Genomic DNA, 27641 nt, shown 5'->3' with positions numbered 1-27641 from the left:
GATGAGCTCATATTGTCAAGTCAAGTCACCTTCATTTATATAGCGCTTTTAACAATATTGATATTGAGATCATAGTATGAGCACACAGTGAATGCGCTGTGAGTAAAAGAATTACAAATAACCTTTATCTGTTGTTTTGTTTTGTTGTACTGGTGGTGTAAAGTAATACAATCACTCTCCTAGTGCATGTTTAATCATATTGTATTAAATGATTTGTTAATGCATTATTTTGTCATGACTTTACTTGAGAGGGCCCTAATCATGATCAAATTCACTGTTAACTACTTCCCAAACTCAGCTCATGATTGATCATAAACTTACTATCAAACACACAACGAGTGTTCAGCTCAGTGAAGTGATGTTGTGTGGTCAGAGAACAGAAGTACAGTATCATCACGACTGTGTCTGGATGGAGAGTGAACTACTGATCCCAGCAAACCTTCCCTGAGTTTTGCTCCTTCCTTTGGGAACTGTTCCACAAATATTCTTTGTGGGTTTTGAATTGTTATTTTGTATTTAGCTGTGCATAAGTCACAGTGGGGTGAGTTTGAACACTGTAAACCCGGATAAGTAGAATTTACTTAAAAAAACCTAGGTAACTCGTTGCCTTACATTTTTTAAGTAATGAAGCATTAGTTGAATAAGTGAAGTGGACTACGTTCAATGTACTTAAGCCCATAATGGAATGGAATAGAACATTTAAGTTGAATGTACTTATAACCGAGTTACAGTAACTGAAGATACTTAGTTTAAACAATCATTCCCCACCCATTTATTTAACTCAGCTTGTTAAGTAAGCATTACTCCATTACCAATTCAACTAAATTGTATATTCTAACGGACCCAACTTAACTTTTAGTTCCTGAAACTCAAAATATCTTTCAATCAATAGAGCCATGTAAAATATTTTGCCGTTGCCAGCCACATACTGTATTTTTACAGCACTAGTACAGTAAAAGGCATTTACAGTACTCCACTGTAATTACCAAATACAGTATACCACATACTTTTACAATATTAAACTTGTCTACAGCAATAAATTGTATTTTACAGGGAATGCTGCTTTTATAATTACATAATTAAAATATTATATGTTAAGGTTTCATAAGAGTAGCCATACTAGGAAAAAGAAAACAACATTTTCTGGGTTTTAAACCATTTATTTTGGTTAAAAGCAAAGATCAGAAAATTGCCTTCTGTGAACATGTTGGCTGAATTATTTTTAAAAATAAAATGCAATTTTAACACTTTAACAACAAACAGGTAACACAGCGCTTAATTAAAGGAATAGTTCACCCAAAATGTTTAATTAACCCATGATTTACTCACCCTCAAGTCATCTATATGACATTCTTCTTTCAGACGAATAAAATTGGAGTTCTATTAAAAATGTCCTGGCTCTTCCAAGCTTTATAATGGCAGTGAATTGATGTTTCTGTTTTGAAGTCCATAAAAGTGCAAACGGAATCCCATTCAAAGTCTTCAAGTTTTTGCAGAAGTGAGGAAACCTGTAGGCTTACAGTGGTGTTCTTGTTTTGCACAACTTGGCCAGTTTTCCTTTCTTTGTTTTTGATCCACGTTCAGGATTGATGTCAAGAAAGCGTCTAAAAGGCAGAAAAGAAAGGGAAAAAAACCCAATGAAATATTATGGACTGAGTTTATATATTTTGACAGAGAGAGACAGCACAAAAGTTGTGTAAATAAAAACCAGATATCGGTTTTAACGACTAATTTGTTTGGATAAAACTGAACAACATGAAAAAAAAAAAATGCAATGTTGGATGTTGTGATCAATAACTGATATTTTTCTGCCCTGGTTAAAATACATCAACTCAATGTGTCTGTTTACATGCGCACTGTCAACTAACTAAACTTTTGGAAGTGGGGTTGCCACATTTAAATTTTTATTCTACAACTTTTGTCTACTCATCAACCAACTCATTAACAATATCATCCCCTCATCAGGTCCATCAGAGTATCAGTGGAAAGGCAGTCATAGACTCTCAGTTTATATAGAGCACACATTGCCAGAATCCAGCCCAAACCTTTGTGACAGAAATAATTTAACTTAATTGCAAGCCTTGCAATGTGAATTGCATACATGACTATATGATGATGTTAAACATGATATTTACCAGACTAAAATGCATGTTTGCACCCAAAAATGAAAATTCTGTCATTATTACTCACCCTCAAGACTTTCGTTCATCTTCGGGAAACAAATTAAGATATTTTTGATGAAATCTGAGAGGTTTCTGTCCATTGACATCAATGTCATTGCAACTGTCAAAGCCCAGAAAGGTGGTAAAAACATTGGTAAATAGTACATATAACTACAGTGGTTCAACCTTAATATTATGAAGTGATGAGAATACTTTTTGTGCGCAAAATAACCCCAAAATAACGACATTGTTGAATAATCTCTTCTTTTCCATGTCATTCTCCTACGCTGTTGGGTTCTACATCAGAATGTAGGCTCACTATTGGCTAGCTCCTGGGTCATCACACACGACCAGAGTCGGCCAATAATAAGCCTACGTTCTGACGTAGAACCCATAAGCGCTGCACTGGCTTTTTTTCAAGGCTTGCACCTTGAAATCTATAACAGGGTTTGCGTTCTCGAGCCACCAGGCACTGTTGTGCGGATGAGTGGGCCGGAACGCGTTAAAGGGTAACTCTCGCCAAAATGCAACCTCTTTTTGTTAATCTACCCGAGGCAAACTTTCGTTTAAAAGCATAATTAGGATGGAAACGCCACTTTTAAGTTTGACCGTATTTTTGTTTTCGGTCAAATTGCCTTGTGAATGGGAGTGCTTGTGGCACTTCTATGATAGCATCAAAACTCGCTATTTTTAAAACACTAAGAAGGCTCGACACAACATGAAACTTTGCTCGAAGTATCACCAGGGGCTCTACACATGAACTCCAGCATTGAGAACATTGTTTGTGTACACAGAGTTTACTAACAAGAAAGATTTTGAACAACTCACTGAAGCTATGTCCGCCGGCATTTTGACGGTCAAAAATAGTTGATCTAATAAACTTATTCTAGAGCTGCTGTAAACCCTAAACAATCTATGCAACTGTACTTTCCCATTATCACTGTAAAGCTGCTTTAAAACAATCTATATTGTTAAAAACACTGTATAAATGAAGGTGACTTGACACTGTTTACACTACGTCAACAGCGTAGGAGAATGACGTGAAAGAGTAGAGATTGCTGAATAATGTCGTTATTTTGTTTTTATTGCACAAAAGGTATTCTCATCGCTTCATAATATTAAGGTTGCACCACGTAGTTACATGGATTATTTAAACGATGTTTTGACTACCTTTCTGGGCCTTGAAAGTTGCAAAGACGTTGCTGTCTATGGGTGGTTCAGAAACCTCTCAGATTTCATCAAAAATATCTTAATTTGTGTTCTGAAGATGAACAAAGGTCTTACAGGTTTTGAACGACATGAGGGTGAGTAATTAATGACAGAATTTTCACTAATCATTTAACTGAAAACAACTTGCACGGACATATCTTAAAATATGTGACTGCCACTGTTTTGTCTCGAGATGCACACCAGTAATGTTTTTTTTTTGTTTTTTTTTTTCTTAGACATGTTTATAAAAGCTGCTTAAATACCCTAATTTTATTAAGGCCTAGACCTGGCTTAAGCTAAGCCCAGTATGGAAACCATGGCCATATTGTTTATACCAGTAGTCAGCTTAATAAATACTGTCAAGACAAGTTACAATTCAGTCTAATATTTATATGAATGGCAAATATGCCAATGACTAACCTCTGAACAAACTCAAGGTGCTGCCTCTTCCTGGTACTGCAAACTGAAGTTATAGGAGGAGGCAAACAGCGCTGCCAGGCCAGAGATGAAGTTAGGCTGTGATCCTTTCACACACACCTTGACCTTCCAAACGTAATATCCAGCACTGGTCGCTTAGAGATTGACCTGTAATTGAAAAAAAATTATAAATAGAATAAATAAATAATATTAATAATTAAAATAACTATTGTGGGATTCACTGTGGTTCGATGTAGTCGTCTATTCATAGTTCTATGAATAAAATTTTTCACCTAAACATTCAAATTGATTAGGGTTATAAGAACGTTAAAACGCACTGGCATATTATTTTGCTCGTTTTAAGCATAAACTCACTTCATTTTGACTTATTCTTTCAGAAAACAAGACAATTTTTACTTGTCTATTAAATGCTTCTTCATGTAAGAATTTTAGATATCTGGACTGGAAACAAGAAAAAAACACTAATTAAGAAAAACATATTTTGCAGTGGGGTGAGTAAATGATGGCTTTTCATTTTAGGTTAAAACTACCCAATGTTTACATACCAAGCAATATAAAGTGTGGACTCTCTGGCAAATGTAGATTGCTGGACATCAGCGTTGCAAATTCCTGAAACAATTTTTAAAAAACTACACTCTAAAAACTCCTGGGTTATTTCTTCAACCCATTTTCTGGGTTATTTGTGTTGGGTTAAAATTATGGGTTATTTTTTCAGAGAGTAACCATTTTCTGGGTTATAGGGCTAATATTTTGACCCAATTCCTGGGTTGTTTGGGTTTCTGGGTTATTTTTCAAAGAGTAACCCATGTTTTGGGTTATAGGGTTGGCTTTCTCTCTCTCTCTCTCTAATGTATTATTATTTTGTTTTTTTTGGAGGGGTGTATTTTAGAATCAGAATCAGAATCAGAAAGAGCTTTATTGCCAAGTATGCTTGCGCATACGAGGAATTTGTCTTGGTGACAGTAGCTTCCAGTACACATACAATATAAAGTGACAAGACAAGTGACAAGTAACATAGGTATAAATAAAAAAATAGAAAAAAATAAAAATAAAATAAAAATAAAAAGATTATAAATTATAAATATATATAAAGTTATAAGGTGCTATAATGAAATGTCTGAGGGAAGTATTGCACATGTTTGTTCCACAGTAGGGGAACATTTAAGTGTTCATGAGGTAGATGGCCTGGGGAAAGAAACTTTTCCTGTGTCTGGTTGTTTTTGTGCTCGGTGCTCTGTAGCGTCGACCAGACGGTAACAGTTCAAACAGAAAGTGTGCTGGGTGTGACGGGTCCAGAGTGATTTTGCGAGCCCTTTTACTCACTCTGGATGAGTGCAGTACTTTGAGTGTGGGAAGGGTAGTGCCAGTGATTCGCTCAGCAGTCCGAACTATCCGCTGTAGTCTACGGAGGTCGGTTTTGGTAGCAGAGCCAAACCAGACGGTGATGGAAGTGCAGAGGATGGACTGGATGACAGCTGAGTAGAACTGTACGAGCAGCTCCTGTGGCAGGTTGAATTTCCTCAGCTGACGCAGGAAGTACAGTCTCTGTTGGGCTTTCTTCACAATAGAGTCTATGTGAGTGTCCCACTTCAGATCCTGAGAGATGGTGGTGCCCAGGAACCTGAATGACTCTACTGCAGTCACAGTGCTGTCCATGATGGTGAGTGAAGGGAGTGCAGGGGGGTTTCTCCTGAAGTCCACGATCATCTCCACTGTTTTGAGCGTGTTCAGCTCCAGGTTGTTATAACTGCACCAAAGAGCCAGCTGCTCCACCTCCTGTCTGTACGCAGACTCGTCACCGTTCCGGATGAGTCCGATAACAGTAGTGTCGTCCGCAAACTTCAGGAGCTTGACAGAGGTGTCTTTAGAGGTGCAGTCATTTGTGTACAGGGAGAAGAGCAGTGGTGAGAGAACACATCCCTGTGGAGCACCGGTGCTGATGGTGCGGCTGTCGGACGTGATTTTGCCCATTCTGACTAGCTGTTGTCTGTCTGTCAGAAAGCTGGTGATCCATTGACAGATGGAGCTAGGGACAGAGAGCTGGGTCAGTTTGGTCTGGAGCAGTGATGGGACGATGGTGTTGAAGGCAGAACTAAAGTCCACGAACAGAATCCTTGCATAGGTCCCTGGTTTGTCCAGATGTTGTAGGGTGTAATGCAGTCCCATATTGACCACATCATCCACAGACCGGTTTGCTCTGTAGGCAAACTGCAGGGGGTCCAGCAAGGGTCCAGTGATGTCCTTCAGATATGCTAACACCAGTCTTTCGAATGACTTCATGGCCACAGATGTTAAGGCAACAGGTCTGTAGTCATTGAGTCCTGTGATCTTTGGTTTCTTCGGGATTGGGATGATGGTGGAGCGTTTAAAGCAGAAAGGGACTTTGCACTGCTCCAGTGATCTGTTGAAGATCAGTGAGAAGATAGAGGCCAGCTGGTCAGCGCAGGTTTTCAGACAGGCTGGTGAAACACCGTCTGGGCCTGGTGCTTTCCTTCTCTTCTGTTTCCTGAAGATCTGACGCACATTATCCTCACTGATCTGAAGTGCAGGGGGGGAGGGGAGGGGGATGGCTGGAGGTGTTGATGGCTGTGTAGAGAGATGGTCAGGGCGGGTATGGGGTGTCTGATCGGGGGTCTCAAATCTACAGTAAAAGACATTCAGCTCGTTCGCAAGATGCTTGTTGCTGTCGATGCTGGGGGATGGTGTCTTGTAGTTGGTAATGTCTTTCAGGCCTTTCCACACTGATGTAGGGTCGTTGGAGGAAAACTGGTTTTCCAGCTTTTTGGCATAGCTCTTCTTAGCCACTTCAATCTCCTTTGTCAATGTGTTCCTGGCCTGATTATACAAGATCCTATCCCCACTCCTGTAGGCATCTTCTTTGACCTGACGAAGCTGTCTGAGTTTTGGTGTGAACCATGGTTTATCATTGTTGAATGATAAGTAAGTCCTGGTAGGGATGCATAAATCCTCACAGAAACTGATGTATGATGTTACAGTCTCTGTGAGCTCGTCCAGATCGCTGGCAGCAGCTTCAAAAACACTCCAGTCAGTGCATTCAAAACAGGCTTGTAAGACCTGCTCTGTGTCGTTGGTCCATCTCTTTACAGTCCTTATTACTGGCTTAGCAGTTTTAAGTTTTTGCCTGTAAGTTGGTAGAAGATGAACCAGGCAGTGATCGGAAAGTCCTAGAGCTGCTCTGGCGACGGAGCGATATGCATCCTTTGTTGTGGTGTAGCAATGGTCCAAAATATTATTGTCTCTGGTGGGGCATGTAATGTGCTGTTTGAATTTAGGCAGTTCACGTGTGAGTTTTGCCTGATTAAAGTCTCCGAGAATGATAAGAACAGAGTCCGGGTGTTGTTGTTCTGTTTCTGTGATCAGATCAGCCAGCTGTTGCAGCGCCGTACTCACGTGTGCTTGCGGTGGAATGTAAACACTGATGAGAACGAGCGAGGAAAACTCCCGCGGCGAGTAGAACGGCTTACAGTTAATGAAAAGCACTTCCACATCAGGACAGCACATCTTCCTTAACACAGTTACATCAGTACACCACCTTCTGTTGATGTAAAAGCATGTCCCACCACCGCGCGTTTTCCCCGTTGACTCCATATCGCGATCCGCTCTGAACAGCTGAAAGTCCGGTAGATGTAACGCGCTGTCCGGAATGGCTTCGTTCAGCCAGGTTTCCGTGAAACACAGAGCAGCAGAGTTGGTAAAGTCCTTGTTTTTGCGTGAGAGCAGAAGTAGGTCGTCCATTTTGTTAGGGAGAGAGCGGACATTCGCCAGATGGATGCTAGGCAGCGCCGTTCTGAATCCGCGCTGCCTGAGCTTAACGAGTGTGCCGGCTCGCTTCCCACGCCTGCGCGTCTTATACTGTTTCCACAGTGCAGCGGCGCAACCGACGACAATGTTCCGCAAAACGCCAGAAGAATCAAAAACTGGTTGGTGATCAGTTGGTGTGCACTGCCGAATGTTCAGCAGTTCGTCCCTGGTATAACTGATAGCGAATGACAAACATAAAACAGGACAAACTAACAAAAACAGTGTAACAACTGGAGAGCTCAACACCGAGGCAGCCATCCGCGGCGCCATCTTGGATCACGAGCTTATCATATAATAACTTTTATGGAGTTATTATATTATCATGTCAACAATTGTTTATAATACGAACAATCACATTATCAGTTGTGTACATTATAAACATACACATCAGTCTGCCAGAAATTCAAAAGAAGAGGAAGAAGAACGACACGCCCTCCCGACCCCGCCCGCAGTTCTGGAATTTTCTCACAACAGTCAGTCAGTCGTTTGAAATAACCGTCGCTTCGCGGTCGATTTTTTGGCCTGTGCTTCTTCGGTGGAACTTCGTCGTGTTTTCAAGGTAAGAGAGTATTTTCAGTGTTGATGTAACATAAACTTTTCTGTGTACATGTCCCCGTTGCTAGTTTAGCACCATTTGCTGAAAAAAAAATTACGTTGAGACTGGCGTTAGCTGTGGTAATTCTGTGGTTGGCCTGTAGCCGCGGGCGCGGCCGGCTATCGCAACAACATCTAACTAGTTTAAAGTCCGTGTAAAGTCAAAATAAATATGTGTTTTGAGTTTGTCAGACTAAAGAACAAAGTGTTATTAACCACCCAGCCAAATTTGAATGATAAAAAAAAAAAAAACGATGGTTCATGAAATGAGGTGTCAAATTTCATGACACCGCGTCGTGTGTCTAGGACAACCTGAGGTAACGAACGCGCACTTTCTCAGTTTATGGCCAGCAATATTATGTTTAAGGACATTATGAAACTAAGATAATGTCTGTACTGTACAATTAAATACAATCGTTGCTAAGTCTGCAGTCAAAACACTTTAACGTTACCTCAGAGCGTCCGTTAAGTTAACTGAATGAATTGAGAATCTTACCTATAAATACGATAACATCAGCCATTTTCATTCAATCAGCTCATTTCTGTGAATACATGTAAAACTAAATGTATATTGTAGCATAGGGTGAAGACATTAACAACGATTTAAGAAAATATAATGTCAATTTAATATAAAACTATATAAATGGCGCTCTGTGGCGCGGCAGGATTTTGAACACGGTCCTGAGCCGTTGCTGGGCACCGCGGACAGACCCGCCTGTGTGTGTACACTCATAGAGAATGATGTTATGTTTACCAGCTGTGCCGTGCTTATCATATTATACAGTGCTCTACTGGCTGAAGTAGTGAAAGTTAAAGAAGCGGTCAAGTCTTCGAATTGTTAACCTCTATATTGCTCTATGTTTTCTCCAGGTCATTTTGAATGGACAGCTTTGTCTCCGATAAACTAACTGAGTGGCGGCTGTCTGAGCTGACAGAGAATTTTAGAGGTGAGCATTTACTCTTACTGCCCTTATATCATCTCTCTATACCTAAACATTTTTCTTTAATAAGGCTTAAATGTGTCGGTGCAAGATTTTGTGAAATTCAGAACTTCTTCAACATAGACCCGCCCTGATTGAGTTCACAGCTGCTGCACTGACGAGAATGTCTCCAAAGCGTTGTAGGTGTTGTGTGGCTGGATGCATTAATCCACGTAGCTCTCTCTATTTACTCCCGAAATCTGAGGCAGCCGCTGAAGACGAGGTGGAATTATTTTGTTTTTAAAGAAAATGCTCCCTCAACTCTACCAAAAATCGTTCATGTACTTGCGCGCTTCTTATAACTTACTGTGTTTACTCAGCTCTTACGGTGATTTTCTGAAGTAAAACTGACGCTTCATCTTTTGTGTGATGTACAATAAACTTTATTAAACTCATCAGTATATCGTCGCTGTCGGGCGGAAACCTCGTATGTCCAAATTTGGTCAATTTCATATTTTTTCACAAATCGATGCTATTGGTCAGTCCCCACGTGGTTCTGTTATTTTTACAAATTATTAACCAATCTAAAGTGTTGAAAATAGCTTGAGAGCAAATCTCGTAACTCCATTGGACACTTAAACTGTCTGATAATCCTTGTAACTCCACCTCTTCTTCACTCCGCGGCAGGAGCTTCCGCGGCATTTTGTCTCCTCAGGATTGAAAGTCGCAACGATTAAGAAACCCTCGTCGAGCAACACGTAAAGCAAGCCTTAACTCTGATTTTATCTGTGTTAAACTATGATATCAGTTATTGATGTATTTTAAATGTCTACGTATTACTAGGCTTATTATTACTAGGCTTATTATACGTGTGCATTGAAGTTTTAAAATGTATCTAATATAATACTTGAATTGAATTAAATGTTTTGGATACCAGCATTAAATTCTTGTTTTTATTATTATTTTACTGACTCGAAGTTGGCACTGTGCATATTAAATACCCCAAGTAGCAGGTTTTAGTTATGGGAGAAAAAGGGTCTACTGGCGCCAGTAACTGTACGTTCACACCGCCGCCGACTTGAGCTTCCAAAGTTACCGGAAGTCATTCATTTTCAATGGAAGCTGGCTTCTCTCAGCTGCAAGGAGCGTCAAATCCATCGGCGTCGCGTTTTGGGCGTTTTGAGCGTCAATCAGAAAGTTGAAAGTATCTCAACTTTATGGTAATGAGCTATGACGCGGTTCAGCGGCAAGCAGCGGCAAACGCCAGCAACCAATCGGAATATAGACGTCCTTCGCGCTGGCTGATTCCGGAGAAACATACGATGTAAACTTTCGTTCCTACCAAAACATTAGTTCAGAGAAAATGGAGGAGAAACTGATAATCGTTGTTGCTGGGTTTCCTATCATTTATGATATGACGTTATTTTCATATAGGGACCAGTTACAAAAGAGAGAGAGCCCCGGCCGCGCGCGCGCACTCACTTTCACCGTCTTCAAACAATACGTCTTGCTCTCTCTCCCTCGCGCATATTAATCAAAATATTTTTTTTCCCCGACCAAATGTGACCACAACGGTTATAAAAATGCTGTCATTATAAAGGTTCCTAGTATCAATGTATTGCTTGTTTTTTTTTCTGTTTACATTTCATTGTGTGACAGACTTCAGAGCGGCCAAAGCATCAACAAGCTTCCCCGTACTTTTTTGCTCAAGTCGGCGGCGGTGTGAACGTACAGTTAGCCTGTCTTTGCATTACTCTGTTTGTTTTTTAGACAATAACGAGTGAAAATAGTTAGGTTTGATACAATTAAGTCGGCTTGTTTTGTTAAAAATCGATAGCTGTAATGCTTTGGTGCAGAAGGAAGCCCGTGAGCCACGGAGGTAAGTTTGCGTGCAGATTAGGCAAATTTCCACCTAACGTTATTAGACTGCTAACGTTAGTCAGCTCATCATTTTTTGTTCTGCTTCACTTATAGCTCTTAAACCTTTAAAACTGAGTTTACGAAGATGTATGTAACCACAGTCGTTAGCTTTGATTAACTATTGAAGCCTTTTCTCTTGTCAAAAGGCTCAACGCGACCGCCGATTTTGTTTGCGTGCAGATTAATTTCCGCCTATTTTAGACAGCCTAATATTTTGGTATTGCATCAGTCATATCTCTTAAACGTTTAAAATGGAGTTTAGGAAGATGTATGTAACCACAGTCATTAGATTTGAATAGCTCTTATAGCCTTATCTCTTGTCAGCGACCGCAGACATTGATGAACACTGCTGGCAGCAGCGATGTCTGTGTCCGTACCATTCTAATCAATGACAGCGTAACCTCGTATCTCCCCGCTCCCAAGTCATAAATCTCGTATCTCCGATTAAACATGATTTTGGGGAAATGTTGTGTTAATGTTGGTATACAACAGTATATGATAGCAATACAAGGTATAATACCAACTTTAACGATACAATGTTTAATAACTCAAAAAATATGCAGTTTTTTTTATTTCCTGAAAAATAATGGTTTTGGAGATACGAGGATTCCGCCCGACAGCGACGATATGTATGATCATCATTCGGACCTGGTCCGAAACAGCAGACTTGTAGGCTATTAATAATGGATACAAGCAAATGACAAATACGTTATAACCGTAATTAAACTACTAAACTATACCTGTTCCATCTCCATACAGCACTCTGACTCTGTAGGCAGTATTGTCTGACTCGAAATGAACACCGTTACTGATTTTACATCTTGTGAAAAGGGGCATAATACGGGACCTTTAAAAGTGATTAATTGTTAGCTTGATAATCAAAGAGTGTCTGGTGAGTGGTTCACAATTGTCTCGACTTCTTAACAATATTCATGTTGTCTTGTTTTCTGTCTTTCAGATGAAGACATAGATGAGGAGGCATTTCTTCTCTTGGATGAGGAAGCTATCAAAAATCTTGTCCCCAAAGTTGGCCCCAGGCTTAAATTCCTGAGGCTCTTCAGAGAATTTGTAAGTTATCTCCACTAGAGCACTAAGGGCTTTCATCACCGCTGATCAACAGGCAGATGGCGTATACATGCTTTAAGTGCAAAAGACTAATCCCTGGTGATATCAAGTCTCTCTTATCACATTTACGAACAGTTCACAATGTAAATAGTTCAACAACATATTTTCAGTGTTGTGAAAGCAGTTGTAGCAGAACATTTTCTTTCATTCGTTCTTATAGAAGGCACCTACATAGGGAACACGAAGAGAACCAGGCTCTGGCCCAGCCTGCCAATGTATTGCATCAGCCTGCTAATGTTTTTAATGTTGATGAAGATGATAATCAAGAACAAATTGAAGGTGTACAAGCAGAGCAGTTGGACGATGATTGGGATGAATTGGAGCAAGAGGGAATTACAGACAGAGTAGCCCTTTTTCTTGCTCATCTAAGATCCAGGTCTTCCAATACATTTACGAACATAAACTATGTGGTTCAACACACCTCAAGTTTAATTGGTGACATTGTGAACAGACTAAAAACCAAGACAATGTCACTGTTTAGTCAGTTAGGTCATGAGCAGAGCCCACAGGTAGAAGAGCTCCGGCAGGAGTTTTCAGATGCAGCCGAGCCTTTCAAAGGACTGGAGACCGACTACAAACAGATAAAGTATTTCACAAAATCGGGAAACTTCATTCAGCCAGTTGAGGAGGTTTTACCAAGCGTCTCCTATGTTCAGCAGAGGGACTCAGTCACTGGCAGTGTCCGACAAGTTGCTGTGGCTGATACCTATCAGCGTATTCCGCTCAAGCCTCTTCTAGACAAGATACTGGAACTTCCTGGCGTTTTACAGGCAATGATGGAATGGCAAAGGAAAAAGAGGGATTTTCTTCACGATGTGTTTGACGGAGAATTTTGTAAATCACATCCACTCTTTTCGAAAGAGGTGTCTATACCATTGTTGTTGTACAATGATGATTGTGAAACGGTTAATCCTCTTGGGTCCAAGACTGTAGTTCACAAGTTAGGATTTATATATTTCATCCTGAAGAGTTTGCCACCAGATCTCCTGTCCAATTTACAGTCACACTTCCTGCTAGCAGTTTATAAATCGGACGACGCAAAGACCTACGGCATTGATGCAGTGTTGCGCCCAATCGTGGATGAATTAAAGTCTCTCGAGAAGGATGGCATCACTGTTAACACCCGTGACTTTCAAGGAGTAGTGAAATTCACAGTTGTCCAGGTAGTCGGGGACAATTTGGGTTTAAATGCTATTCTTGGGTATAGTGAGAGTTTCAGTGGAAATCATGTGTGTCGGCTGTGTAGAGTACACAGAGATGTCTTGAGAGTACAGACACAGGAAGATCTTGCCCTTTTGCGTGATGCCAATACTCACAGGGCAGATTTGGAGACAGACAACCCCTCTAAGACAGGCCTTAAAAGGGACAGTATCCTAAACAGCCTGTCTTTCTACCACGTGACAGACAATGTAGCTGTGGATATAATGCATGACATTCTGGAAGGGGTAGGGGCGTACGAAGTCAAGCTTGTGTTAAAATCATTAATTGATCAAAAGCACATGTCACTAGATAAGCTTAACTACCGCATTACAAGCTTTGATTATGGCTTTTCTGATGTGGGAAACAAGCCATCGTTAATAAGCAAGAATGATCTCAAGAATATTGACAGCCCTCTGCGACAGTCTGCAGCTCAGATGTGGTGCCTACTTCGTTTACTGCCTTTAATGATAGGTGACCTGATCCCCACTGATAGCAAGGAATGGGAGCTTCTCCTACTTTTACTCAAGTCCATGGAAATCATCTTCTCACCATCTGTTACTCTTGCAGCAACACGCTACCTGAGGAAAATCATTGAAGACCACCACTCTCTTTTCTTGGAGCTCTATCCTCATTTACATCTGCGACCAAAACATCATTTCATGCTCCATTATCCAAAGGTGTTTCAAAATCTCGGACCCTTGATACACCTGTGGTCAATGCGTTTTGAAGGCAAACATGGTTTTTTCAAACGTGTCAGTCATGTCACCTGCAACTTCCGAAACATCTGTAAAACAATGGCATATAGACACCAGATTATGCAGTGCTATAGTTTCATGTGTGGGTCTTTGTTAAGTCACACCACAGACATTGGTCCAGGATACACAACATTTCTAGCCAACCTCGAAGGCTATAAAGAGATCCAAAGTGGTCTGATTGGACTCCCACTTTTCACAGAGCTGTACGTACCGGCCAGGGTCACGGTTAAGGGTACCACTTATAGATCAGGCATGATGGTGTTTATGTCCTATGACAAAGATGGGGACCCTCAGTTTGGGCTTATAAAAACCATTTTGGTTCTGGAGCAAATGGGCAGGTCGAGAATAAAGCTTGTTGTGCAGAAGTGGGAAACACTGGGGTTTGAAGAACATCTTTTTGCGTACAGTGTGATCCCCACTAAGGATTTGTTAGCTATTGACGTGGAAGAGCTACTTGATCATCACCCATTACATGCAGTCAAGTCATACAGAGAACATGATGACACTTCTTACATCTCTCTGCGCTACAGACTTTTTTAGACTGCAGTTAAGCATGTGAACAGCCACTTGCACTATTTACACTGCTTTGTTGACGTGGGAACACACCAACCAAGTTAGTCTAAAGTAATTCTGCCTCAGTGGAAGAGGATCAGTATCACCCCTATCACTCAATGAATGACATAAATATTTGGACAACTTGGAGGGGACACTACTTGGACTACTGAGATTGGATAAATTGGACTGTAAGTAAAAGTGGTTTTTTTATTTCTTTTAATTTTTTTTTATAACTAAACACTATACACAACCCTATGACACTCACCTTGATCTATGATGCACTGGTCACTTAAGACAAGAGTGTACTGCTGACAAAGGAATATTTTTTTTTACTTTGTGCCTGTACACAGGTAGCCTAACCCATTGAATCTTAAGCTCAAAATATTATTTATATATTTTCTTTTCTGCAGAAGGGTTCTAATGCTCTGCCAGCTGCTGCGTCACCTCAACCTTCGACTTCTAATGAATCTAGAGGCCATGATGCTGACCCCATATGCCCCCTGGAAGAATCGGAGGCAGATCAGGTGTTGGTGTTAGAAGCAGTTCCACCACTTGTAAGTGTTTTTTTTTTTCTCTCTGTTTAAACATTGCCACTCACAGTAGCTAATTGCAAGCCTGATAGCGCTCCGGCGCCACGCCGGATTTCCGGCGTACAGACGTGTCAAAAAAAAAAAAAAAATCAGGTTCACGTTCGGGTGAATTGACAATTATCCCAAGATCTGAGAGGCGCTTTCACTAAACCACATCAGTAAGCCTGTAATAGGGTAAGGGCTGGTCTTGGGTTTTGGCCAATCAGATTGATACAGCAGTCACTCCACGTGCAAATTTGTTTTGTGTTTCCCATACACTACGAATGTGTTTCCCACACTGGCAGCGCGAAAAACGTAGCCAAAGTCATGGAGTGCAACTATATGAAGCCAGGGGAAGACACCAAACTTGTGTGTCGCCAGCCTTACAAATCTGGAACGCGGTCATTCTTAGAAGTATCGATACTAATAAATTAAGGAATCGTGACGTTTTTAATTTCCGATTTACTTTTGAAGTATCGGTGCACCGTGCAACAGAGCAAGGTAGGCAACGTACTTCCATATGTCACTCCTCGCGTCATCTTTTTCTACGAGTCGTGGACCACTTGTGCTCGCACATGCAGCCATCTCGCTGTAGTGTTTTGTCACATGACACTGACAGCGGCAGGTTCTTTGGTGCGTGCGTCAGGAAAAAAAACACAGACGTCCATAGGGAGGCTTTTTTTTTATTTTTATGTATCGATACTGATAAATTTGGGTATCGTGACGTTTTTAATTTCCGAGTATCGCGATACTTTTGAAGTATCGGTACACCGTGCAACACTAGTGTGGAAGGATAATGTGATTGCTTTATCTGTAAATCAAATTAATGCTTTTTCAATTACTGAATTCTTTGAAATAAAATGAATTCTTTGATTTGAATATTTTTTGGCTATACGTGGTGTAGGTCTTAAATTTCAATCTTTATGGTCTTAAAATGTCTTAAAAAGGTCTTAAATTTGACTTACTGAAACCTGCTACTGTAATATAGGCTTGTATTGGGTTTGTTCATCTAATGTCTGAATGATGTCCATTTATATCCACAAAAGTCACCAGAATCTATAATTTAAGGGACTATTTATCACAATGTTCTCCTAGGGGAGCACACCCCTGGATCCCGCTTGACAATTATGTTGATCAGGGCATATTTGGCTTAGGGGGGCCCGCTTACCTCCCAGGGAAAAAAGTTCAGGCTCAGGATTTTTTTCTACTATCACCCCTGTAATTGTTTTGGGGAAAGGAAAATATGTGACCTTACTACAGATCAAGTAGAAGTTGATGGATGGAATGAAGCACTAATACATTATTAATACATATATTACAAGTCTTTTTAGTACTTGTTCCCCTTTTCCTTTTGCTAATTGACTATGAAACTTCAGGTCAGGATATTAAATATTCACGTTTAGATTTGTGACTTTGTCCAAAATTGGTATGCCAGGGTTAAATTCGTAAATTGCAATGAATCCTCAACAACTATTCTTGTCATTTATTTTAGGATATCCAACAGGTTCTTTCTGCAGTCTCCAGTGGCAGAGAAATAATGAAGAACCTTCAAGACAATGGATTCATCAATAGAAAACAAAGGATCACTCTGACCCAAATTCTTGTTTCTTCCTTGATTGAGAGGTTTGGAGAGAGGTATGTTAAATATGGGATACATCTGGTATAACTTAAAGAGGTCATACTATGCTCATTTCTGGGGCTTTTAGAATGGTATTGGACCTGTGGAGCACATATTAAAGTTAACATCAACAAAAAACGATTTTTGCGTCATTGTAGGAGGAAGTGTAAAGAGGTAAATACAGATTTCTCTCGTCTCAGGGGAAAATGAGAAAATGTTGCACGACCATTCAATAGTATGACTGGGTTTCTAACATTGCAAAGCTTAAAGGACAATTCCGGTATTTAACACTTTGAGTCTATTTTGTAGTTTGTTTTGGATGAACAAGAGTGGTGGACAAAGAAATTTTGACAATGGTTCCTGTCTCGACTTTTTGACTATTTTAGAATTGCCCATGACCGCTTTAGAATGGAAGTCTATGGCCATGCACAAACATGCCCTTAAAACAACCCTTAACGTTCGTTTTCAAAACTGTGAAACTCACCGAGTGGTTAGTGGTGTTCGTTGATGTTCCAAACCAAGTAGCGTAGCGAAATACAGATTCTGTCGTGTTTTATTTGGCATTTTGTAAAATCATATTGATTTCCGTTGGAGGACTCATTGCTCGTTGATATTACTACGCTACCGGAAACGGAAAGGGGGCTGTTTACATTTGGTTGTAGTCTTTTAGGTCTTTTCGCTCGGTTCTCTGTCTCTCAGAAGGCTAGCGTGAGCAGAGCAACGGAAGTTTCGGAAGAGCGGAAGTTTATACGCGGTTGTGAGGTATCTGAAAAAATAGTTCCACTATAGAAAAATAAACGGATTGCAATCATACATTGCGCCGATAAATTTGTTTTTAATCATCAACGAACACCACTAGCCACTCGGCGAGTTGCACAGTTTTGAAAACGAATGTTAAGGGTTGTTTTAAGGGCATGTTTGTGCATGGCCATAGACTCCCATTCTAAAGCGGTCATGGACAATTCTAAAATAGTCAAAAAGTCGAGACAGGAACAATTGTCAAAATTTCTTTGTCCACCACTCTTGTTCATCCAAAACAAACTACAAAATAGACTTAAAGTGTTAAATACCGGAATTGTCCTTTAATGCAAATGGGTGGAGTGTTCCTTTAAACATAAGTGTTTTGTGGTCAGGTTCTCTGTTGATGCCTGCAAAAGTATTAGGTTGAGTATTTGAAATTCAATGTCGCTGATATTTTGAGATTATCTTACTTCTGGAAATATTTAAATATCTGGAAATTTAAATGTATAGGCTGTACATTTGTGTCACTTGTTTGTTTATTTACTGAAAGTGTTTTTTTACATTTACAGGCCATCCACAAACATAAAAGAGGCCCTGGCACTATCATTGGTGCAGACATTCCCGACCCTGAATGATGGATCAGACAGTGGCTATGTGAGTTTAATTATCTTGGTTCATATGGAAATTGATACTGATTTAAAATATACCATTTATATACCAATTAGAGATGCACCGATTACAATTTTCTAGGCCGATTCCGATTTCCGTTTTTTTCATTGAGTTTGACCTGCCGATACCGATTTTAGCCGATCACAATTAAACATTTAATTTGTGTGCTGATGCGCAGTTTTAACGTGAGCGTTTCTCAATGTGGCTATCCAAACAGTAGCTGGTCCCCATTGACTTCCATAGGAGAAAAATATACTATGGAAGTCACTGGGGTACATCAACTGTTTGGTTACCCACATTCTTCCAAATAACTTTTATTTTCAACAGAAGAAAGAAACTTATTCGAGTTTAAAACAACTTGAGAGAGTAAATTATGACAATTTGAATTTTTAGGAGAACTATCCCTTTAATGTTAATAAAACAAAATGCAAATAGAAAATCACTCACTGCTCTTGACTGATAACTTTAATAGTAGCTTTAATAAGTATCAATGTATAATTTATACAATGAAGTCTATGTTTTGTTTTATTTTCATATTTGTTCATTTAATTACTTTCTTCAATGTTACTGTTAAATACACCTACTGTAGCTGAAAACATAAAGCACTATTTCATTTGTAGTTGTGTATGTGTAATGTCTATCTTTGACCTTAATATTTAATAACAAAGAAAATAATGACAAATATTTTTATCTTCGCCCCTGTCTGCCATTATTTTTTATTTTGTTACTTAAGGCTTTGTTTTTAAAATATGGACATTAGTTTGGCTGTGATGCTCAGTCACAAAATAGTAAAACCAACATAAAAAAGAATCGTGATAAAATCGTGAATCGTGATTTTCCTGAAAAAAATGTGATGATATTTTTGCCATATCGCCCACCCCTTCACACAAATATTTATTATTTACTGCTCTGTCGGACGCAGGCCGGGCTTAGACAGAAAAATTCAGCCCGATCCGCACTCTAGTGCACGCATGTGGGCAGCTCCTGTAGCAGCAGGGGTGGTAGCGAGGGAGAGTGACAGTCGCCCAGCCAATCGTTTCATTCGTTCCGAATGGAAATAAGTAGCTGTGTTTATTGCAGCCCTGAGAGGACTACAGACACTCGACACTTTTTTTTAGAAAAAAGCTACCCACCCTGCCTTTAATAATCAATGGTGTCTAATGAGATGAACGGGTCATACAAGACATAATATATTGTATGTGTACATGTATCATTTTCTTTCATTTTGCTTTTAACCCTTGTTTCTCTTGTTCCTTATCTGTACCTGATGTGTGTTATCTCTACTGCAAAACTTTGTAAAAGATTATAAATGTCCCTCTTGGATAAGGAAAGTTCTATCTTTTTTTCCCAGGAAATATGGTACACAAAAGCCAGGAAGGTAATGAAGGATGGAGGAGTGATCTACTACCCAGCCACGGGCTTCCTCGAAGAAAGACTACGGAACGTTAGAAAGAGGTCGAACCATGGGTCCACCCAACAGATGCCTGAAGCCAGCCAGTCACGAAGGGCATACATACCAGGTGACACAGGCTCCCAAAATGACAGAAAATGTATGGCTTGTAGGAGTGAAAGGATCAGATTTGTATATTCGTCTCTGTTGTTTGTTTCTTGAATTTGGCAGATAAAGAAAAAGTTAAAATAGCTGACTCCACAACAACAGGCACTTTGCATTTTTTGACACTCCCCCCTTATGCATATTGAAAAGGTTTTCAAAGTTGTCATAATTGAACTTGTTCCGATACCATATATCAGTTTAACAGTGAAGCCGGCAACCAGTGATGGAGGAGTGCGATGGTGGGGGGGGGTGGCGTGTGGGGGGAGCATAGGTGGCCACTTGCCAGAACTTGCTTACTTCTCTCTCTCTCTCTCTCTCTCTCTCTCTCTCTCTCTCTCTCTCTCTCTCATCATCGGACACAAATCAAATTAAACTTCTTTGTGTCATTATTTTGCGCCTTAAATTGTGAGTCAGATTCAGATTTAGAAGCTAGTACATGAAATAAACAAAGTCAGAACTAGGGCTGGCCGATATGGACCAAAAGTCATATCGCGATATATTTAGGCTGAATATCGATATACGATATATATCCCGATATTTTTTCCGCAAAGTGAGAGAAAATGTTCAGTCAAAGTCAAAGCCAAATATGACGTCACAAGTAGTTTTATTGAAACCAACTATTTCAGTGAACAGTTGCAAAATCAAATGAATAAATAATCATACCTGCATTACTTTTATTTTGTGTAATTTACAACGTAACTGCGTTGCATGCTCGTAGTTTCTTTTGCACTTGATCAGTGAGGCGATACAGCGCGCGCGCCGCCGCATTTGCGCGTGCAACTGAAGAGTGTGCGCTACGAGAACAGGATAACGGCTGACAGGACAAGAAAGTCAGTTTTTCTGAGGTGAAAATTTTTATCTCAGCGTACACTTATGTCACTGCCTGGTAGTTCCTATTGTGCTGGGTTTTCTGAAGTAGTCATGATTCGCCTCTCATAACATAACATGCTCTAAACACGCACGCAGAGTGGAAAAGGAGGCGCGGGGAGCAAGGATCACGGCTCAAATTTGAACTATATCGATATATGCGATATGATCTAATTCCATATCGCATTTCAAAAATATATCGATATATCGCCCAGCCCTAGTCAGAACACACACACAGGTAGATTATCAGAGTTTAGTCCGTGAATCCACCTGGATAGTCTCTGTTTCAGAGACATTTCAGGCTGTCTGTGGAGGGTTTGATTGATCTGAGTGTCTGATTGGCAGCCGGAGCGTGACGTGGGGCTCCGGTTACCCAAAAGTTGAATCTGGCTCAACTTCTCTCGTCGGATGCCGGTGGCATTTTTTTGCAGCAACCCCTGCATTGCGGGCAGCGGGTGCAGAAACGCACAACCCCCACTGAAATTAATTGAAAAACATCGCTGGCGTCCGGCTTCCCTGTCCCTGTCTGAACGCATGCTACAGGAAGAAAACTCATAAACTTATTTGTAAACTCTTGTGTTTCTCTGGAGAATCAACCGTTCCAGAAGAAAGGGCCCTCCAACAGAAGGAATGGCTGAAACACAATTCAGAGCCTTTCACCCAGGTGCAGTCCTACATGAAGGACACAGTGTTATGCAGAGCCAACTGGATCCGGGCTAATAGCTCCAAGGACATACTGGAAATCCTCACAGAGTATCCTCATCTCACCACTATGGGCATGGTATGGTTCTACTGGAACATATAGTAGTAATACCTTAATTACATTTTGTATCAAAGTAGCGGATATCACATTTTTCCTTTGTTTCCTGTGTTTTTTTTTAGATTGCGCAGGACTTCCTGGTTCTACATGGTGAGGCTGCACCTAAATTATTTGAGACCTGGCTCCCTGAATATGCTGAAAAGGTCCTGTACTTGGCCAAGCAGGACAATAAACTCCCTTCACTTAATGTTGAGGACATGACACTGGGTAAGTTAAAACTGACCTTTTGTGTGTTCTATGGCAAGGGTCCTGGGATTCCTTTCCTTTTGGTCACATTTGTCTGTATGTTGAGACTCAAATATCTGTTCATTTACATATTTCTATACAGTCATTTTATTTTCCACACACATACTGATACCTAGAATATTGTTAACCTACAGATGCCAAAGGGGAACTAGCTCTAACACTGCTACCCACCATGGTGCCACAGGCCGTCTACAGGGTTGGGCAGAAGACTATCCGGCACTCCACTGAAGAGTCCCGGACAGCGTTCATACACCAAATGCCTGTAAGTACACTGGAGCAGTTTCTCAGCACCACTCTGAGAGAGAATATTCTTAATTCTAACCATACTGTACAGGTGAAAGAAGGCAATCCAAGTGATTGGATCAGGATGCTTCTTTTTAGCCACTATGCTCCAAAAATTTGGAATTCTTTACCAAATGAAGCGAAAGAGGCTACTAGCATTCATATTTTTAAAAGGCAGGTTAAGACATACCTTTCTAAAATTGCTTATCAGTACAATATTATGTGAATTTGTATAAGTCTCTAATTTTATCTGTTATTTATATATATTATATTGACATTGTGTGAATTAGTTTTTATGCCTGTGAAGCACTTTGCGTTGCATTCCATGTATGAAAAGTGCTATACAAATAAATGTTTATTATTATTATTATTTCAGTTTTGGGCGATGCCATCCAAGGTAGCAATCTGACTAGAAAGTGAAGTTAAAGATGTTAAGTTTTATTATTCAGTGGTTCTCAACCCACATTTTTCTTGTACACATTCATGACCCACTCAAAATGAACACACAGTTAAAAACCACAGCTCATTTGGCTTCCTTGTACAGTTAGTATCAGCATAACACAAACTGGTAGTCTATTATCTTGCTTACAATTCACCTTCTACACAATATTCACTTTCTTTTATCTATCTTTCTGTCTCTGTCTGTTTTAGGTTGGAACAAATATGGTGGAATACCTCCATCATTCGAAGCCATTCCCCTCTGTCCTGGCGCTGGGAGATCCCCAGCAATGTGCCTCTCAGGCATTTGTGATATTAGCTGGTCAGGCACTCCCTCAGAGCACACTGCTTGGGGCAGTTGACGTGTGCTTCAAGGCATTTTATGTTCTTGATATCAACTACCCAAAGCAGTGTGCTCCCGCATGGGAGTTTCTGCAGCAAGTTGTGTATCAGATTGAGGGATCTGAATCAAAACCAGTCAAATTTCTTAAGACTGCCTTGCTTAATTGCAGAACTGTTTAATTGTGTTATAACTGCAGTAAATTGATGAGTTTTAATTGTGTTATAACTGCAGTAAATTGATGAGTTTTAATTGTGTTATAACTGCAGTAAATTGATGAGTTTTAATTGTGTTAAAGCTGCAGTAAATTGATGAGTTTTAATTGTGTTATAACTGCAGTAAATTGATGAGTTTTAATTGTGTTAAAGCTGCAGTAAATTGATGAGTTTTAATTGTGTTATAACTGCAGTAAATTGATGAGTTTTAATTGTGTTATAACTGCAGTAAATTGATGAGTTTTAATTGTGTTATAACTGCAGTAAATTGATGAGTTTTAATTGTGTTAAAGCTGCAGTAAATGACACAACTAATGTTTGAAGACTTAAAGCCTTAAGTCCAGTCATTGAATGTTGTCAAATGTTTGAGAGAGAATGTTTAAGAGTTGTTTATTTTTCTATTTTTTTCTCTCTTAATATTGTTATTACAGTATGAACTAAAATAAATAGAAAAATAAATATGTCCAAGTGTGTGTTTCTTTTATATAGATTTAAAACAAAGTTTTATTTTCTGAAATAAGGCATACTGGCATAGTAACCCATAATGGGATATTTTTGACCCAACTCCTGGGTTAAAAAGGGACCAACTAATTTCTGGGTTATTTCAACCCAGAGAATTGGGTCATTCATTTTGACCCAAATTCTGGGTTAAATATCTGACCCAGAAGTTGGGTTATATTAACTACAATGTTGGGTTTTTTTAACCCAACATTTGGGTCAGATATTTAACCCAGAATTTGGGTCAAAATGAATGACCCAATTCTCTGGATTGAAATAACCCAGAAATTAGTTGGTCCCTTTTTAACCCAGGAGTTGGGTCAAAAATAACCCATTATGGGTTATTTTTGACCCAGGAGTTTTTAGTGTGTATGATCAACAGAACCAAAACATAAAACATATTAATGAGATTTGTTGAATAATCTCTATTTATCTGCTTTAAGGATAACACCGTCTAACTTCTCTTTGAATGGTGGGACCATGTTGTAGGACCATGGGATGGCAATCAGGAATACTACATTTACATTTACATTTATTCATTTAGCTGACGCTTTTATACAAAGCGACTTACAATTGCTATATATGTCAGAGGTCGCACGCCTCTGGAGCAACTAGGGGTTAAGTGTCTTGCTCAGGGACACATTGGTGTCTCACAGTGGATTCGAACCCAGGTCTCTCACACCAAAGGCATGTGTCTTATCCATTGCGCCACTACCACCCCTACATTTAAAAACAACATTAGGAACATGGATTTTCTTGTGCTAGCAAAATTCTGACAACGATTCAAAAGCACTATAACAGAAGTGACAGCATTTTTATTTATTTTTACCACATAGATAGACTATAACTGTAACGTTACTTAAAAGCTCTTACATTAGCACTGGACCGTCATCAGATTACAAAGCCTGAAACGAAAAAAAAAAGATATATATCAAAAGCACGTCATGCAAATAACATGGTAAAGGTTGCCTATTAACTTATGTGAAATGTCGAAGTTAACGTTACTTGGTAAACAGGTGGAACAGAGTGAATGCGAGGCTGCGGTAGTAAACCGCGTTCGCAAAATCAAACCAAATACGTGGAAACAATGTAGAAATGCGAACGCAAAAAAATATATATACTGGCTTACCGTATCACTCAGTTGAACAATTTTCCATCTTCTCAAACTCTAAATCCCACTTATCGTCACAGTCGCAGATTATTCAGATGATTCTTCCATCCATCTTCATGTAACGTTAATGTCGTCCATTTTCTGCTGCGCCACAGGCAACTGATGTTTGAAACACGAACCGAAGCTCACAAAATCTTAAAAATTGCTCACAGATTCGCAGACACTGTTTATCTTAATAACATGAATGATTATGCTGTTCAGTTGAATGAATCTCGCTGACAAATCAAGTTTGCCTGTAGTAGCTACTGTCTGCTCGCGTCACATTTGAACTGAATTGAGCGCGAAAGAAATCAATCCCACAATGCGTGACTCCATCTGGAAAATAATTCGCGATTTCGTATTTTGTTTTTGACCCTCTGAACTTACCGTTGGACAGGCAAAACTTGGTGATATTAAGTTGTTTGAGCTCAAACACATAATTACAATAAGATAGGCCATTAAAAAATACAGTTTACTCAGAATTCATAATTAATGTAAAGAAATGACACATGTTTACATTTACATTTACATTTACATTTATTCATTTAGCTGACGCTTTTATCCAGAGCGACTTACAATTGCTATATATGTCAGAGGTCGCACGCCTCTGGAGCAACTAGGGGTTAAGTGTCTTGCTCAGGGACACATTGGTGTCTCACAGTGGATTCGAACCCGGGTCTCTCACACCAAAGGCATGTGTCTTATCCACTGCGCCACCACCACCCCGTTTAAGTAATACAAACTCGGTTTGTTTGAGTAGAAACTACTGATTGGACTTAAAAACTCAATTACAATAAGAAAGGACAAGAAAAAGCTCAGCTTAATCAGAATTAACAAGTAATGTCAATAAATTAGACACATTTAAGTAATATGAACTCAATCTCTTTGAGTTGAATCAAAATCTGGGTTTACAGTGAAGGAAAGAGAGAAACACAGAACAGATAAAGAGCTTTTAAGGGCAGTTATTAGTGTATTTTCTACGCTTGAAGAGGAGGATCAACTAATCCTGTGCCGTCCAGTAATGTTTATGACAAAGCTGACATCAAGAGTTCAAGATATGATAATATTACATTATTTACATTTGTTTCAAAGTCAGGGTATTTCTTATTCCTTCTTAAAGAGGCGTTTAATTTGGTTTATCAATAAATGTTAATGAATGCATTAACTATCAAACACCAGAAAAATAATATGATTTGAATCTTCTGCTTTTTATGCTGGTATCTTTTATGTTTTTTCATTTATTAATATACAGTATATCATAATGATCACTGAGATATACTGTGTTTCAGGTATCAGTGGAGTGGAGGATCATGTGTTCATCAGTTCTGGTGAAAATGCTCGTCTGTCCTGTAATAATGCTCTTTCTGACTGCAAATCTAAAACTACATGGACCTACTCTAACAGCTTCAGACATTCAACAGCAGTTGAACTGATCACTGGAGGGATAAAGAAGAACGACACAGAGAAACATGAGAGACTGAGTCTGGAGTCTGACTGCTCTCTGAACATCAAGAACGTCACAGAACAAGATTATGGATTATACATCTGCAGACAATATGTGAACGTACAACAAGGACCTGATGCACGTGTTTTTCTGAATGTTCTTCATGGTAAGTTTATGATTATCTGGTCAATTGTGTTCAATTTAAAAAGGGCAGATTCTCCGAGTAGGGTATAAACGGAGGTCGGAGCCAGCTGCAAATGGGTGGGTTAGCAGCAAGTGGGTGGAGCTTTAGCCGCAAGTGGGCTGTACAAGCTTCCAGAGGATTTTGATTGGTTTGATTGGTTTATTTATATATCACCTGTGTTGTAGTAGCTATTGGTTTATGCTCCACAGTTGGTGGCGGTAATGTGTAAGTTTTGTTGCGATCCATCAGAAAAAAAAGAAGAAAACCGCTGCCATTGAGATGAAGGGGTAAGCTTGTTGTACAGTTTTTAGTTTTGTAAAAAAGCATTATACGTTCTGAAAAAGGCCATTTCATAATGGCGTTTGTACACTGTTTTTAGTCTAGATGTATTAAAAAAGAATAAGGGTAAAGTGTATCCAAATACATTTCTGTAGTGTTTTTAGTAGCACACAAATTACAACATCTGTAACGTGCATGACAAGATCTTTTCTGCATTCCATTTCTACAATTTGCCCTCCAGATTATGGATTCTGAAGACCATAATAAGGTATTGTGGCAGTGTAATTTTTGTACGTTTTAGGACTGCATTGATTTTCAAATTGTAAATGTCTTAAACGTTTTGTAAATTGATTTGATATTAGAATACAACTCCTAACTTAATTGTACAATGCATGCAATTCTTTTAAAACTTGTTTTCATTGTAGTTATGCTTTTTATGCGTAATCCGCAGTGTAATGTAATTGAAACATTTGTTTTAATATCATAATTATTTTATAAAATGTATTACTCATAACAATCAGTGAAATAAATGTGAAACGCATGTTATTGTGTTTTAGGTTCACTTATCAGTGAAAGATGTGAACGAGCTGTTGTAGCTGGTATTGTCAGCTTTTTATATTTTGCAGATTTTTTTGTCAAATTAAAAATGAATGGATAATTTTATCACTTTTTTTTTATTCTAATCCTCTTTCAAAAGAAGAAGAATGCTCTGCGCTCCCTGAAACCTATGGGAAGAAAAAAACTGAACTTGCATATGAAAGTAAGAACTTTGATATGAAACAAAATACATATACTATGCTGGGTTTCAAATTATGGAACTATAATATTGGTCAGCTAATTTTAAATTACTTCATTTTAGCAGACCAATCCCCAGTTGTGCCCTCTGTTTTTAGCAAGGTATGCATAATCAATTTTAATGATGATTTAAAATGTGTATCATAGAACAATTTTAATCCACTTATATTTTTCTTTAAGGATGAGCTGTTAAAAGACGATGACCCTCCATCATGCTTCATCTTCAAGGTA

The 27641-nt window shown here is 39.3% G+C and overlaps 2 protein-coding genes and 1 long non-coding RNA gene across 21 annotated transcripts in view; 2 read left to right on the top strand and 1 right to left on the bottom strand.

Annotated features, from left to right (window-relative positions):
• Positions 1–27641, top strand: part of LOC309498167 (uncharacterized protein) — a 924641-nt gene that overhangs the window by 564746 nt on the left and 332254 nt on the right. The gene's annotated exons all lie outside the window — the stretch shown is intronic.
• On the bottom strand, positions 558–25218 carry LOC309503390. Its single transcript, XR_014207628.1, has 4 exons — positions 24432–25218; positions 4355–4418; positions 3792–3956; positions 558–1604 (listed from the first exon to the last, which is right to left on the bottom strand). It is a non-coding gene; the product is annotated as an uncharacterized lncRNA (long non-coding RNA).
• Positions 26612–27641, top strand: part of LOC309502606 (uncharacterized protein) — a 75673-nt gene continuing 74643 nt past the window's right edge. For 2 of the 19 annotated variants that reach the window (XM_082175007.1, XM_082175006.1), the window contains exons 1-3: positions 26612–26883; positions 27313–27375; positions 27591–27638. In XM_082175007.1, coding sequence (XP_082031133.1) covers positions 26860–26883; positions 27313–27375; positions 27591–27638 — 135 coding nt within the window. In that variant the 5' untranslated portion in view covers positions 26612–26859. Of the gene's footprint in view, positions 27376–27474; positions 27513–27590; positions 27639–27641 lie in introns of all 19 variants that reach the window. The other 17 variants (XR_014207341.1, XR_014207342.1, XR_014207343.1 and 14 more) reach the window with 17 other exon arrangements.

The sequence above is a fragment of the Leuciscus leuciscus genome (genome assembly GCF_965113295.1).
Source record: "Leuciscus leuciscus genome assembly, chromosome: 1".
Classification (NCBI taxonomy): domain Eukaryota; kingdom Metazoa; phylum Chordata; class Actinopteri; order Cypriniformes; family Leuciscidae; genus Leuciscus; species Leuciscus leuciscus.
Note: the sequence above shows the minus strand (reverse complement) of the source record. Positions and strands in the feature narration are given on the sequence as shown.